This window comes from Lissotriton vulgaris, chromosome 12 (assembly GCF_964263255.1).
Source record: "Lissotriton vulgaris chromosome 12, aLisVul1.2, whole genome shotgun sequence".
NCBI lineage: Eukaryota > Metazoa > Chordata > Amphibia > Caudata > Salamandridae > Lissotriton > Lissotriton vulgaris.
The window spans coordinates 533,164,953-533,181,823 of NC_141700.1; the positions used below are offsets into that span (position 1 = coordinate 533,164,953).

A 16,871-nucleotide genomic window follows, 5' to 3' on the forward strand; every position below is an offset into this window, starting at 1 on the left:
GCCAACAATGGGTCCCAATTTGCAATAACCAGATCCTCCAAGGAAGCTCTGATTTTAATACCTAAATACACTTACTCCTGCATAACTCTTGGATCAGCAAAAATAGTCTGCTTCATGCAAATGATCTGTGTTTTAGCGAAATTCAGTTTATACCCTGACATTTAACCAAATGAGGTGGCCAGCCATTCTATTTCGGGCATGGCTATGGCAGGTGTTGTGGTGACGATGGCCACTTCATCGGCATAAGCCAATACTTTATAATTTTCCCGCTGAATCTGTACAGGATGTATGACCATACTCTGCTCTATTTGGACCAACAAGGGATTATTGTATAGCGCAAACAAAAGAGGTAAGCACGGGCATCCCTGACACGTTCCCCTGGTTACAATAACAGGTTCGGATTCCAAACCCATCACACAGACTCGAGCCGCAGGAGACCTCTCATTTTAACTGTGTTAATAAAGCCATACTCAAAGCCTGTATGACGCATCACTATCCTTAAAAACTCCCAAGAGACACGGTCAACACTTTCTCTGTGTCAAGAGGTATCAACCCAAGCGGAGTCTGCTGAACTTTGGCTATATCAAACATAGTCACCACCCAATGAATATGGTTGACCGTGCCTCTCCCCATGATAAAGCCATGCTGGCATATTGAAACCAAGGGGGTTATAACGCTGGATAGCCATCCTGCCAAGATTTTAGCATAGATTTTACCATCGCAATTTAGAAGCGAGATAGGTCTGTACGATCCTGGAAGGGTTGGTGGTTTATCCCTTTTTTAAAAAATAATTATATTAGCCGTATCCCATGATACTGGAGCCTTTCCTTGCCGTGCAGCCTGAAAGGCTATCAGCATTTCTGTTTTAAGTTCCACCCAAAAAGTCTTATAAAATTCCAGAGGTAATTTATCAAGAACAGATGTTTACCCACTGCCAATAAATTAATCAAAACCAAAGGGGATGATGGACGGAGTGTTGAACAATGCAAGCACTCACCCTTAGTCAACTGATCTGGCCTTAATCCATCATCATTATTTCGCTCATTCCACCACCCCAGTTCAGACATGGCCATATGCAGATCAGTCTGACACTGTGCCTCATGGGAACAGTCCAGCCCGAACTGCCAAGCCATTTGTTCCCTGGACCGGAAACACGCATCCTGGGGCCGGTTTCTCGCTAATCAGCCATCATCAGCCAGGCTAGCTTGAATCCAGTAGCAAAGTGAGCAAGGGACCCACGTCCAGGCATACCCTGCCAACTTAGGGCGAACAAAGCAAAACCAAAAGGGGATGATGGACGGAGTGTTGAACATTGCAAGCACTCACCCCCAGTCAACTGATCTGGGTTTAATCCATCATCATTCTTTAGCTCACTTCCCACCCCAGTTCAGACATGGCCATATGCAAATCAGTCTGACCCTGTGCCTCATGGGAACAGTCCAGCCCGAACTGCCAAGCCATGTCTTCTCTGTGTTCTTGAGCTTTGTGGTAGCCAATAGAAAGAGTAGAGAACTGCGCAAGCCTATGGTGAAAATTGTTGTCACAATTCCAATGGACATGAGCACCGAACTACACCTGTCTTTTGTGAAAAATGCACTTTTAACCAAATTTCACCTAGGATGTCAGCTATGATTCCCTCTAGGTCATTTGTATTCACTGACAGTAAGGCCTGAGCGAAATCTTTATTACTCCAGAATAATTGGAGTAATTGCAGTAATTGTACATTATCTTGTGATGCTAAAATACTAGAATTATGCAATTAAGCCAGTTTGTGTAATTAAGAGTAATTTGGGGGGGGGGGGTCCTAAGCAGGAGCACAGGAACAACAAACTAAGAGGGAGTGAGTGGCTGCTGTATACTGTTATTTGTGTCCTGCAGTATTTAGTGCTACTTTTTTAACAAAAAATCCTTGGCCCCATTTTGGAAGGTAGGGTGCTTTTGCACTAAGAAAAAAGCACTAGATGCTGGATTAGGCTTCTCAGATATTTACGCATAATTTTGAGTCAGTTTGCGGTAACTAAGCTAGAGAGAATTACCCCAGTTACGCCCACCCCGGGCAGGCACAGCTCCTTCTCTGCGTCACCCATAATGTTCTAGACCTGGATGACATTGTTGTAACACAAGGGGCTTCTGAAAATAAATGCTTTCATATGCTATTGGCCCGAAGATAATTATTAAAATTATTTTGGAGTAGCATCGAATAAAGTAGACCAATGCTTCATTTGACTTGAAATGTTCTGTTTGCACATAAAACAAATGCAAAAATAAAAACAATTGATACTTTTAAGCTTAAACTAATCAGAACTATCTTCATTATCTTTATGTACTGTGGGTATTAGGAGAGGTATTTATGAATAGTTTTGAAGAGAAAACATTCGACTCTCGTCCAAAGCAACATCTCATTTCATGAAAAAACTATTATAAGCATACATGGCTTTTTTTGTAAAATATAATCCACACAGGAGCCAAGAGGGAATAAAGGGTAACAACAGGGTAGCCCCCCACTCAACAAGTATCAATAACAAAAAACCCTGTACCCAGGATGTTGGATAACACTCTATTACTTCACGTCAATCTTATTCTTATCATGCACTGGAAAAGCCCACTGTCAAAATCCAGTACTGCACCCCCTCTATATTTTTAGCTGGGTGTGCTATATGTGTATCGTCCAAAAAACAAATCTTTGCAAAAATAAGGGCATTTCCTGGTGGAGTTCAAACCGACAGTCACACAGAGTACTATACAATGTCTGCTCCACTGAGACAGTACATCCACCCACACTTAATATCTGTGAAAAATGTGTGATGAAAAGAATGACACCTCACGGGCGCACCACCCTCGGGGCAAATGGCAGATGTTACCAAATTATGCCCCCTTTCTCATCATTGGTAGTCATTCAAATTCAAAAGGAGAAAGAAAATCGTGTCCAGACCAAACCAACTAGGAGTGTAAAATATAAAGTGCAGGCAAGGAGCAATCACATTCACTCCTTTATGTGACACACAAAGTGATTAAAATCAACAGACACACCTGTTGCACACTTTTATTCTTAAAATAGGTGTGTTCTGATGAACTAAAAAGGCTGGTAGCTTAATTTTGCATACCAATACCTGCAGCCAACATGTTTCACTGCCTTCACAACTTCTGGCAGATTCGTCAGGGCTCACCACTTAGTCACTGCACCAATGTTGGACACCTTAACTCTGGGACTGTCAGAATGAAAACACACCACAATTAAAAACACCCCTGGGAACACCTCTCCGGACCTATTCAGTATGTGCAAAAAATTCACTGAAGAATTCATTACCCTCATCCAGCCACGTCGTCTCCTACCAGCTGGTGGGGTAAAGAGGCTCTTAATGCTAGCCTGTTTTAAATAATGAAACACACTTCCCGGCAATTGTTTCATCAATCTGCAACACACAAATGAGTACATAATTTTCTACAAGGGTAATGTCGACATATTTCACACAACTACTGCTGCCTTTGCCAGTCTGCTTTTGATAGTCCGGTATTACTTAAGGGACAGATACATACATGCCCGTAACTGTTTCATAACATTCGAACCGGTATATTTGTCTTCTACAACAGAACCAAACTGGCATCGTTCTTTTTTTATGCTGTGACCACTCGAATTTCGATAGTTACACCAAATTCTTAGTTACGAGTCTGCATAGGCATGCGTCAGACCGGACACATCATTACAGATGTGTAGTTACTCCTGTTTTAGGTCTTTCGGTGTCTCTGTCACCATAACATGATGCATTGAAGTATATCCCCTACTAATCTGAGGGCACTTTTGGCCTCATGTGAATATTAGTACTTTATGGGCTGTGAGCGTTTTTTGCATTTTTTTGCATTTTTCGTGATTTTTATTGTGGCCTTCGTTTCCCTTAAAGATATGGGCCTAAAAGAAATAAAAACTACCATTGCGCCCTGGGTGTGTACTTTACTGTAGATCATTTTATTAGACCACTCACTAGTGAATTACCGGTATTTCTGACAATCTAAGATGGCGTCCGAAGCAGGCTGATTGACTCATGTCACGTGACAGTAACAGATACGGAACTACCCGGGCAGTGCCTTTAAGTAATGAGGAACCTGGAAGCCGCATTGTTCCTGGGAGTGGGGTGAAGACACGTGCGCCTCGCATTTTCGGTAATGACTGGAGTGGGTAGGTCTTTGCATGTGGTTATGAAAGCACGCTAATAAAAGTTTCTAAAGGCGAGCGATTCCTTTGCCGCCGGAATATTTTTTAACACAACGCTCTTCGCCCACAAATTGAGACCACTCGCTTTTCATAGCAGAAAAGGCCACTTTATTCAGGATATGAAATTCATAAATTTCCCAACAGATCATCAACATGTAAACTTGGCATTTGAACCCAAACCATTTCTTTATTTCTTTATTTCCTTTCATTATAAATTTAGACTTTATACCGAAACCATCAATTAATCTCTTTTCTTGTATTGAACTCATCATAACTTCCCCAACATTTTCTTTCCATTTTTCCCCTCCATTGTTCTGTATAATTCCCCCTATCTAACTAATAACTGGAGGAGCCCGCTCTAGACCCCTCCTCCCTGGGGATTTTACGCCTCAAGCCATCTGTAGTGGGAAACGCATCCTGAAGTGGCAAAAGCACTATATAAATATATATATATATGCAAATACTCCAATATATGCTTATTAACTAAGAGATACGCCAATGCCTATATATATATATATATACACCCTAAGCAACACATATAACGTGTTGTTCTTCTTCACAGCGTACCTCGTATGTGTCTCCCTCTCCTGCTTTTTTTTTTTTTGGGAGGGTGGGTGGGATTCCGCTAAGAAACACTAAAACGCCCTCTCTAAAACTCCCTGCGCCTAATCTCTTCAGAGCCTACGCTATGCTAACTGCCCTGACGCTCTCCCTAGCGCGCGCTCCTGGACCCTTCCATTATGGGCGAGATCCGCAGGGGGAGACGCCTCACGCCGCTCACCCCTGCGGGGCCATCGCCCACAAATTGAGACCACTCGCTTTTCATAGCAGAAAAGGCCACTTTATTCAGGATATGAAATTCATAAATTTCCCAACAGATCATCAACATGTAAATTTGGCATTTGAACCCAAACCATGTCTTTATTTCTTTATTTCCTTTCATTATAAATTTAGACTTTATACCGAAACCATCAATTAATCTCTTTTCTTGTATTGAACTCATCATAACTTCCCCAACATTTTCTTTCCATTTTTCCCCTCCATTGTTCTGTATAATTCCCCCTATCTAACTAATAACTGGAGGAGCCCGCTCTAGACCCCTCCTCCCTGGGGATTTTACGCCACCCAGGAAAACCAGAGAGTTTTCCTGGCCCCACCCCCCAGATAAAACAAACTTCTTTATAATTTTGAATTGCACCAAAGATTCACTTGTAGCTCTTTCGCTAGCATGTCTCTGATTTCCACCAAATAGTAGGCCATGCCTAACTGAGACAAATGAACTCCGTCATCTCGAAAAAGATGACCCTCGCTACTCGAGATGTTCTCATGCTGTAAAACCCCAATCCTCATCACTTTACAAAACACCCTCATGGCTTTATTTAGTTTCCTCCTGGCCTTTTCGACTGCTGCATGAGACCTGGCCCGTCGCCAAGATTGTCTGTATACAAACTCAGTCCAAAACAAGCGAGTGGTCGACCAATTCATCCTCAGCACCGTCAAATCAAGTTGCATGCGCTTAATGAGCGCGAGTCCTGACATTTTAACTAAATCATTCTCACCTACGTGGACGAAAAGGTGGTCTGGACAACCTCGCATGTGAAACATCTGTGTTAGTGTTGGAATTAAATCATCCCACTGCATGCCTCCTTTACCCTTCCAGACTACTTCGTGCTGCGCACTAGGAATACCCAGTGATCATCCATAAATCTGTTCTTCTGCGAACAGGGCTGCCCACTTTACAAACGAATGGCCTACTATCCAGGTCTGCCGTTTAAACTTCGAGTTTGCACCCCGCACAGTACCTGAAATGAAAGAAAAATTAGACCAACGCACCCCCAACCAGATCCACAAACAACAAATTTATTTGCGTACGTAGCATTTGTAACTGTTAGACTTCCACCTACCAATGCGTTTTAGCACGTCCAAACCCAATCCCAATCTACCCGCCTCTGTAGCAGCCCCTATCCGAAAAGAGTGTGTGGCAAACGATTTCGGACTTTCCCCCAAGCATGTCAGAGCCCTTCTCAATACTGCTAAAAATTGGGAACTAGTAATTTTCTCACCCGTTTTATGAATGAAAATGTGGCCTGATGTCATTGGTTCTCTAGAAACAAATCGAACCCACTCTTGGACCGGGCAACAGTCAGCCATCCCACACCTATTTAGAAAAACCCACGTGCCTCGGCCTAGTTGATCTGTTTTAGACTTCCTGACCCATATCCCCAGCCTATTTTCTCTCAATGCAATCTCTGCACTGGACAAACCTGTATCCCTGCCAATACCCAAAACCTCAGAAACCCTAAAAGCCCCAAAAAACATCCAAATCATAGCCAACCTAAACCGCCCCATCTCCCACAAATCATAACAAAACAAACCCAACTGTCCTAACAACTTCTGCAACAACTCAAATGTGATGGGAGCTCTTGGTCGCAGTAAACCAAGTGACCCCCTCTGTAAACCCCTCAACATTTTCTTCACCAGTTGATCATCCACCGGGTCAAAACCTCACAACAATTGGCCATAAAAGGATAAACCAGACAATTTTCCTGCAATTGTGTTGTGAGACAAACCTTTATCTATTAAAGTCAGCACAAAATCACAAATACCACCTGTAACATTCCCCACTGACTCTGATCCACCCAAACTCTGTTTGTAATGTAAAAACTCCTGCCATGCTTGCACATAACTCCGTCTAGTCGAAGGGGCAATGGACTGCTCGACTAGCTGAACGATCCTCACTCCCCTAGGGCCCAAAGGTTGTGTGGCACTTCTGTTTTGTAGAGATCCGCCCCTGGCGCCAATTCGTGGAACTTCTGCCACTGAAAGCGGGAAAGAGCATCAGCAATGCAATTATTAACCCCTGGGACATGTCGAGCTTTGAACATCATGTTAAATTGTAAACTTAAAAGCATGAACATTCTCCGTAATTGCAAAACTCTAACGTCTTTCGCTTTCTGGTTGTTAATCAGGTTCACAACTGTCATGTTATCAACATGAAATAACACCGACCTATTCTGAAATTCTTGTCCCCACACTAGTAATGCTACAATGAGCGGAAAAAGTTCTAGAAAAGCGATGCTTCTTCCCTGGTTTTTCCAATGTTCTGGCCAACCCTCTGCGCATCACCTTCCGTCCCAGAAGATACCAAAGCCACTGGACCCCGCAGCATCAGAATAGATTTGCACTTGCCACACAAAATTGTCATGCACAAATTGTAAAGGAATGCCATTAAAGCTGTCTAGAAAACATAACCACACTCGTAAATCTTCCTTGATGTTTTTTGTCACACGAACTCTGTGGTGTGGTAGATATGCACCAGATAAAGCCATGCCTAGACGTCTACAAAACGTCCGTCCCGCCTTCACTACTCGACAGGCGAAGTTTAAATAACCCAACAAGCGCTGCACCTGTCTCACCTCAATCTTAGTCGTGTTTAAAACAGTGAGGATAAAAGCTTTAATCTGTTGAATCTTATTTTGAGGAAGGCGTGCTGTCATATGAGTGGTGTCTAGTTCAATGCCCAAAAAAGTTATCACTGTGACAGGGCCTTCGGTCTTGTCTGGTGCTAAAGGGACCCCAAGAGCCTCAGCAAGCGTCTGGAAATGCGTCAGCGCTTCTTTACAGTGTCCCGTATTTGCCTTTCCTATGAAAAGGAAATCATCCAAGTAGTGACAGCATACACCTATTGCACACGTCTGAGAGAAAATCCATTGTATGAATGTGCTGAACATTTCAAAAATCGCACAAGAGGCCGCACAGCCCATTGGCAATACCCTGTCAACAAAATAGTGTCCTTGGAAAAATATCCCCAATATATCAAAATCAGTAGGGTGAATTGGCATTAACCGAAAAGCAGACTGAATGTCACATTTTGCCATTTCAGCTCCTTTTCCCATCCCTCTCACTAGTTCCATTGCTTCATCCACTGTTGTGTAAGATACTGAAGTGTCCAATTCAGATATAAAATCATTTATAGATCCCCCTTCTGGCCAGGATAGATGCTGAATCATACGATATTCACCAGCATTTTTCTTGGGAATGACCCCAATAGGGGAAACTATCAAGTTTGGCAAAGGGCAATACCTGAAAGGGCCCGCTATTCTACCTGCTCCAATTTCCATTTTTAGTTTTTTACTTACCACCTCCGGCATCTCTTTCGCCGAACGCAGATTGTCAGCCCACCTCTGTTGTCTAGGCCCTTGATACCCCAATTTGAAACCTTCCCGAAACCCCCAAAACAAACGGGATGCTGCCTCAGTATCGTGATATCTATTCAACCAAGGCACTAAGCTAGTCAATCTAATGGGAGTAGGCGCCTTTTGGGAAAGGAGGGAAAGGGGCGCCTCTACCTCTCGCTGCCCAACCACCTTGCTCTGGAAACCGCTGTTGATCACCAACTCTGTGCCCATTGAAACCCCCCGCTGGGGCATTACATTGTGTGAGTGGATGACGCCCCCCGCAATGGTAACAGTCGTGTTTAAAACGGCACAATGGTCTGTTGCACATTCCTCTGTTATAATTCCAACAGGCTCCTGTACCGGATGAAACACCTCTTCCCCATGTACCCGCTCCAGATTGAGCGGGACGCCATAGAAAGGGCCGGTATGGGACTGGCAAGCCGCTTGCTGTGTGTGTCGTAGCCGATGGATGTGACGTGGACATTCATTGAAGCCAAAGCTCCGAGTCTACGTCACCCCACGGCTTCTCTGCACAAATACTAATACGGGCTCGAAACTCCTCATCGTAATTAAGCCAGGAGTATCCCCCAAAGTGTAACTGAGCCTTCCTTACTATGTCCATGTATTTGTAAAGAGCGACGGACCTTTCAGGGTACCGTTCACAATAGATGCTCGCATAGATCAAAAATGCGGAGGTCCAGTTCTCAATCGTACGAGGTACCCTGGGACGTCGCGCTAACTCCCATTCCTCCTCTTTGGAACCTTCCTTGGCCTGTATGTCTCGATGCAGCAATTTGAATATGTCCACAAACTCGTGATTCCATATCCGCTGCTTAGTTTTTTCTGACAAATGAGACCCCAGCGGCATCGCCAAGCCCATATAAGGCATCCTCTGTCTAACATTGATAACCTGTTCTGATGCCTCTCGAGCCTTCCCTCCTGTTATAACAGGCAACTCTTGAGGTAAAACACCTGCATTTAATACAGTCTGCGGAAGCAAAGAACCAGAAACTGCCAGATCACCTGGCCCAACCGTCCTCCCGCCTTCCCTTCCCCCCACAATTTGCCCCATAGGTAACTCTCGTACAGTCCCCCTGTCACCTCTCCCCTCCTCCCACACCGTCCACCACTGATGCTTCTCGCATGGTAGCTGTCCTGCCCGCTGCTGTAATTCATTCTGAGACATCCGCTCTTGATAGTCTCTGGGGGCCTTATTCGCCACAGAAGAGTCCGCACTTGACTTCTGAAACAACAAAGAAGAATTTGTTGCCCCCCCCAACCCTGACATCGTTACCCACCATACCCACTAAACTCTGTTTTGAATGTTTGCTCTTTCTGCTCTTCTTTGCGCTTCCTACCTGACCCCCTGCTGGCTGACAAAACTCACTCCTCGCCTGACACCCTCCACTAGAACCTGGGCAAACTCCATCCCCCACTCCCCCGTCAAAATTCGACCAAAACAGATCAGCGCTCCGCTCCTGAGGCCTGTCTGCTCGCAAAAAATCCGCTCTAGATTCGCTGGCGCATACTTTACCAAGCTCCGCAGTGTACCGTGACACGGTAGGGGCAGCCGCCTGAACAGATGGCGCATTCCGAACACTAACCATCTGCGCCTCAACCATGTCGCGTGGTATTCTTGAGGTATGAACCACCTCCATGGGAGCCTGGACTCTAGCTGAAATTTCAGTGCAGATGGGGCGCTCAACCCAATGCGACTGACTGTCTCCACTTCCAAGTTGTATATTCCTCTTGCGTTGCTCCTCGTACGGTGAAGGGCGGGCACGCGGAAACATATATTGAGTGTCCCACCGCCTGCTTCCTTGTGCCGCACGCAATATTCCCTGTCCTTGTTCCTGTTCAACGTCTTCATCCGTGTCAGAACCCACAGAACACTCCTCCTCCACCTCAGAATCACTCACCTCCTGTGTCCCTTGTACTATTGAGTCATGTTCAAACACTGGAGGACCCACTACCACAGCCATGGGAAACTTCGAAGAATTTTGAGGTGGCTGAATCTGAATCCTTTGACCATGGGGGGCATGTGAGGGTTGTGTATCATAAACCACTTCATGATCTTCGCTGTCACTTGAATACGCCACCAACGACCCCGCCCCCCCTCTCATCATGAACCTCTGAGTGACGCTATTCTGTCCATTATCAAGCCCCGTTGCTTCTCTGACAGGAATACTATTCAAAGGGGGAGGAGACGATGCCAAAAACTGCGCCCCCAACCTATCCTGCGTAAGGGCTACCTTCTTTACCGTCTTTTCTTTCCCTTTTCTCTTCAGGGAAACATGCACACCACTCGTGGCAGCTCTCGAAGGGGTTCCCTCCACCAGCATATTCACCTCAAGTCCGCTTTGCCTGCTATCTAAAGCACTCACTTGCTTTTGGCGTATGAGGGACGAAGCTCTTCGTGCTGGCGCAGTCTTAATCCTCTCACCCTGACGCAAAACCTCCTCCGTCCCAGCACTCAATGAACGAACGCGCCCTTTTTGTTTCTTGACAGAAGCCGGTTGACAGGCTTCAATTGCATACCTCACTCCTTTTGAAGCTTGTCGCTGTGGTGGGCGCTTTGGAGGCATCATTTCGTCGAGCGCTGCCTGTGTCAGCATGTCTTCCCTGCCCTCCTGCTGTATCACTCGCAGCGCTGCTATAAGCTGCTCACTCATTTCCATGTCTTAAATACACGTACTCTGACTAACTAACCTCCTCTATTATAATACACAAAAACGATGTAATTGACTAACTCTCCAATTCCGCTAAGAAACACTAAAACGCCCTCTCTAAAACTCCCTGCGCCTAATCTCCTCAGAGCCTACGCTATGCTAACTGCCCTGACGCTCTCCCTAGCGCGCGCTCCTGGACCCTACCATTATGGGCGAAATCCGCAGGGGGAGACGCCTCGCGCCTCTCACCCCTGCAGGGCCAGTGACAACAGTGAGACAGAGGAACGAGTGGCAGATGCAGACTCGACTCGTAACTAAGCATTTGGTGTAACTATCGAAATTCGAGTGGTCACAGCATAAAAAAAGAACGATGCTAGTTTGGTTCTGTTTTAGAAGACAAATATACCGGTTCGAATGTTATGAAACAGTTAAAGGCATGTATGTATCTGTCCCTTAAATAATACCGGACTATCAAAAGCAGACTGGCAAAGGCAGCAGTAGTTGTGTGAAATATGTCGACATTACCCTTGTAGAAAATTATATACTCATTTGTGTGTTGCAGATTGATAAAACAATTGCCGGGAAGTGCGTTTCATTATTTGAAACAAAATAGCATTAAGAGCCTCTTTACCCCACCCGCTGGTAGGAGACGACGTGGCTGGATGAGGATAATGAATTCTTCAGTGAATTTTTTGCACATACTGAATAGGTCCGGAGAGGTGTTCCCAGGGGTGTTTTTAATTGTGGTGTGTTTTCATTCTGACAGTCCCAGAGTTAAGGTGTCCAACATTGGTGCAGTGACTAAGTGGTAAGCCCTGACGAATCTGCCAGAAGTTGTGAAGGCAGTGAAACATGTTGGCTGCAGGTATTGGTATGCAAAATTAAGCTACCAGCCTTTTTAGTTCATCAGAACACACCTATTTTAAGAATAAAAGTGTGCAACAGGTGTGTCTGTTGATTTTAATCACTTTGTGTGTCACATAAAGGAATGAATGTAATTGCTCCTTGTCCGCACTTTATATTTTACACTCCTAGTTGGTTTGGTCTGGACACATTTTTCTTTCTCCTTTTGAATTTGAATGACTACCAATGATGAGAAAGGGGGCATAATTTGGTAACATCTGCCATTTGCCCCGTGAGGTGTCATTCTTTTCATCACACATTTTTCACAGATATTAAGTGTGGGTGGATGTACTGTCTCAGTGGAGCAGACATCGTATAGTACTCTGTCTGACTGTCGGTTTGAACTCCACCAGGAAATTCCCTTATTTTTGCAAAGATTTGTTTTTTGGACGATCCACATATAGCACACCCAGCTACATATAGAGGGGGTGCTGTACTGGATTTTGACAGTTGGCTTTTCCAGGTCATGATAAGAATAAGATTGACGTGAAGTAATAGAGTGTTATCCAACATCCTGGGTACAGGGTTTTTTGTTATTGATATTTTTTTGTAAAAGACAAATATGGAAGTTGATTACAACTTTAAATATGAATAATACCACAAAACGACTCTGCTTGTTAGCTCAGTGAGGCTGTGTACACCTAAACATTTCCGAGATTGCACTTTTAAGAGTAACAAAAAGTAACATCCCTGCTCAGATCAAACTAGACACAATAGTGAAGATGAGAACCTTATTCAACATTTTCCCATCAAAAATGTAATATTACATGTCAGATACCTTAGACAGACAGTTTGACAAAGAACGAGCATCCTCTGGGCCCCCATACTCACAAGAGTTCTTAATACAGCAGTGGAAGCAGGGATGCTGAGGTCATGGTCCTTGGCCACTATAGTCACAATTTTTAAAAAGGGAAATAGGAGCGACCCACAATGTTACCGTCCGATCTGGTTAATAGACGTGACTGTGAAAGTCCTGGGAAGGGTTATCCTTAACCGGCTGACAGATTGGGCGGAGGAACATGATATCATTTCGGACACCCAGTATGGGTTTAGAAATGGCCGATCCACAACAGACCAATGCCTTAATCGTTACCACCTGGTGGCCAAGTACACCGTGGCAAGTAAGGGGACGGTGTACTTGGCCTTCATGGACCTAACGGCAGCCTTTGACCGGGTGAATCGGAGGAAACTCTGGGAATGTTTGGGGCAGCTCGGTGTAGACCCAGGCGTGATAAATATCTTGAGAGTGCCTCACCAGAACACTGCTGCACAGGTCAGATTTAATGAAGAGGGGAACACAACTAATCTCTGCCCTTGTTCAAGAGGTGTGAGGCAGGGATGCATCCTGGCGCCTTTTCTATTCACATTATACATAAATGGACTGGACAAGGCGCTAGGAGACCTAGGGGTGGATTGTCTGCGTATAAGTAGGCGAGGCATACCGGTCCTACTATAAGCAGATGACGCGGTACTCCTGGCTCGCACAGCTCGGGGACTACAGTCCCTTATTGACGGCTTTGTCAGCTTCATGGAGGATATAGACCTAACATCCAATCTTACTAAAACCTATATTATGGAAACAGGGAAAAGACTGTTCAAGAATTTTACCTTTACAATTGGGTCTCACAAATTAGAAAAAGTGCAGGCTTTTAATTACTAGGGATTTTATTTGACAATCACCTTAGTTTTAAAACACTGATTAATGACAAATGTAGATCCCAAAATAGCTTGGTGGGCTCAATCATGATTTTTAAAAAAAGACTAGGCCGCTGGTCACCAAAGGAAATCACGCACTTGTACACCTCATTATGCTGTGCTAGGACCTTATATGGAAGCGAGGTATGAGGTTTTAGAGACATCTCGTTGCTCCAAAATGAGGAAAATAAATTCCTGAGAAGGGTTCCACAGGTACCACAAAGCACGTCTTCCCATATTGTTCATGAGGAGTTAGGCCTCTCTAATATTAGCGACAGGCTAAGACTCAAACCCATAACCTGTTGGACTAAAATATGGACGAACCCTGAGGCCACTCTAAGCAGGCAAATACTATCGGACTGTATCGCCCTGGACAGGGGACTAACGATTCCTTGGCTTAAATATGTAAGGGATACCCTGAAAGGGCTGGCTATGCTAAGTATTTGGATGAACCTGCTAAACTCAGACCTAAAGACAAGGGTATCATAAAGATGGAATTCATAAGGCAAACAGCATTGGAAAGGGAGGACAGAGAACTGATGAAATCCTCGGTGAGAGCCCACTTGCTAACCAAATCAACCCCAAGAATGGAATTTTATCTGTCCACATGTACAATAAACACAACAGATTCCTAATGACCAGATTCAGGTTGAATCTCCTGCACCACATTTTATCGGTTCCAGCAGGGTACACACCAGATATCGACATAAAGGGACCCTGCGGCTGCGACCAGTGGTCTCCGCAGGACACTCTTCATTTTGTTTTAATATGCCCCTTTTATGCGTACCCCAGGACATTGTTTTTAAAACCGCTTTTAAGGCAAGCCAGAATCAACCAGGCAAAGGTGGCACTACTGTTTTTGAAACTGTCAGCAGATCCTCTAACATTGTTTAGTATGGTAAACTTCTTGAGATCGGCTGTGAGACTAAGGAATACTAGAGGTGATGAAAAATTGTCCTTGATCATCTCTTGTGATTGAAGGGTTGGCTGCACTAAAATGGCCCAGGATTATGTTTTTATTGTACAAATTGTTCTTAACCGGGCTTTTAAGATATGAAATATTTATTTTGTGATTGTTTACATACACCCCCATTTTATCATGTAACATTTACCAGCTGTAATGCCTTTCTTTTTTATAATAATGCACTTTGTATGGTATTGTTTTTATACCGAATAAAGTATTCTTGAATTGAAAAATGTACTGTGGGTATTAGGAGAGGAATTTATTAATAGTTTTGAAGAGAAAACATTTGACTCTCGTCCAAAGCAACATCTCATTTCATGAAAAAACTATTATAAGCATACATGGCTTTTTTTTGTAAAAGACAAATATGAAAGTTGATTACAACTTTAAATATGAATACAACAAAACGACTCTGCTTGTTAGATCAGTGAGGCTGTGTACTCCTAAACATTTTCGAGTTTGCATTTTTAAGAGTAACAAAAAGTAACATCCCTGCTCAGATCAAACTAGACACAATAGTGAAGATGAGAACCTTATTCAACGTTTTCCTATAAAAAATGTAATATTACATGTCAGATACTTTACACAGACAGTTTGACAAAGAACGAGCATAACAAAAAGAAAAAAGACGTAAAACAGTTCTTCCCCTGCCTCATACTGAGCGTGCAATAACTTCACACACATAAAACTGTAAAGCAACTTACCAAACCCCAGGCAAAGTATCCAACTCCATAGAAAAGCTTTCATTGTTTCCCAAAGCATACTGTTGAAGTACAGAAAAGAACAACAACGTGTTTCTCTAACTTAACCGTTCAACGGAAGAGGTTATCAGACAGTAAAAAAAAAAAAAGGAAGTGGTCAAAAATGCGAGCCAGGCACCGAAAAGTGATGCTTTTTTAACTTGGTAAAACATATCATGTGAGAAGCAGGAGGACATGAGGTGGGGAAGGGGGGGCTTAAGGGGCAGAGAGCATGGGTGTTGATTCACCAAAATACCAGGGGTAGCAGAAGTAATATTATATACCCTTTGACCTTATTGACGTCACAGGAAGTGACATCATGAGTGTTGACCCTGAATTTTCCTAGGAAGTGATGTCACATGACCTTAACCCTGATCCCATTACAGTAATTAACATTGCTGACGTTCCATATCAACTGCATGATTAACAACACAAAACAGCCAAATGTCTATTTTCAATATAATATCTATATTAAGGTGCCCACATATGTCAGAGAAATATTTAAGTTATGTTTAGTAATTGATTTAGTTAGTCTGACATCTTCTAGGGGGAGCATGGTGGTCGTGGGGAGAGGTTCTCCCCATTGAGAAAATTTAGAAAAATGGCTCTAAAAGTGAGATTTAACATAAATGTGCTCAAGTCCTCTCGGGTGTGCCAGGCTAATGAAACCTAAGAACCCCGTGAGTTGACCCAGTTTTAAAAGAAATGTCATATTGGTTACACCATATGTCAAAAATTACCTCTATTGTTAGGGCCTGAGTTTTGTCATGGGGGCCCCTTTTGCCTAAACATTACATACAGCATGCTACTGTTAGAAATTTGTCAATACTGCCGTCCATGTACTATGTATGGGTGACCCTTATGTCAAATGTTACATCTACTATGCCGTGCACAGCATTTTGACATAAATGCCCCTCTGACTTTTGCCACGATACGCCTTCCTTAAGCCAAGATTTTGAAGTCAAAATTATGCTTTATTCGGTTATTAGAAAACCATTGAAGCGAAAATTAAAAACATTATGAATAAGACCATAAATTTAAAACAGTAAAATCTGCCGTAGAAAAGATGTAAACATTATAATATATATTACTTTAAATCCAAACAAATATTGACGTCATCCTAATCTAAGATAAATAAAATGCTTAAAATACACCTCAACAAACACTTAGGGGTCCATTAGGATGGCGGGCGGTGGCACCACCACGGTGCTGGCAGGGCAGAAAAACGCCTTTTTCCACCCATGAGCAGCGGGAAACACGTCCGCCATATTAGTATTGTAAAACATAGGTCAATTCCCGTCCGCCGTGGAGCGACGCGCACCGTCATCAAAGTGCGCCCTGCCACCTCGGAGGTAGGAGCCAATGGAGACTTTACGCCGTGCGGAATGACCTCCGCCCCGCTCCACAAATTAAGATGGCCCAAACAAGCAGACGCACCGCAGTGGAGACACCGCCCAACCAGAGATGCCGGAAACTCGACAGCGGAGCGCGATAGCACAGACCCGGTCACGA

At 43.9% G+C, this 16,871-nt stretch overlaps 1 protein-coding gene across 7 annotated transcripts in view; it reads right to left on the bottom strand.

The window, feature by feature from the left end:
• Window positions 1-15,449, bottom strand: part of LOC147677679 (SLAM family member 9-like) — a 752,048-nt gene extending 736,599 nt beyond the window's left edge. For all 7 annotated transcript variants that reach the window (XM_086945322.1, XM_086945327.1, XM_086945324.1 and 4 more), the window contains exon 1: window positions 15,324-15,449. In XM_086945322.1, coding sequence (XP_086801448.1) covers window positions 15,324-15,381 — 58 coding nt within the window. In that variant the 5' untranslated portion in view covers window positions 15,382-15,449. The remainder of the gene's footprint in view (window positions 1-15,323) is intronic.
• Between the last annotated feature and the right edge of the window lie 1,422 nt (window positions 15,450-16,871).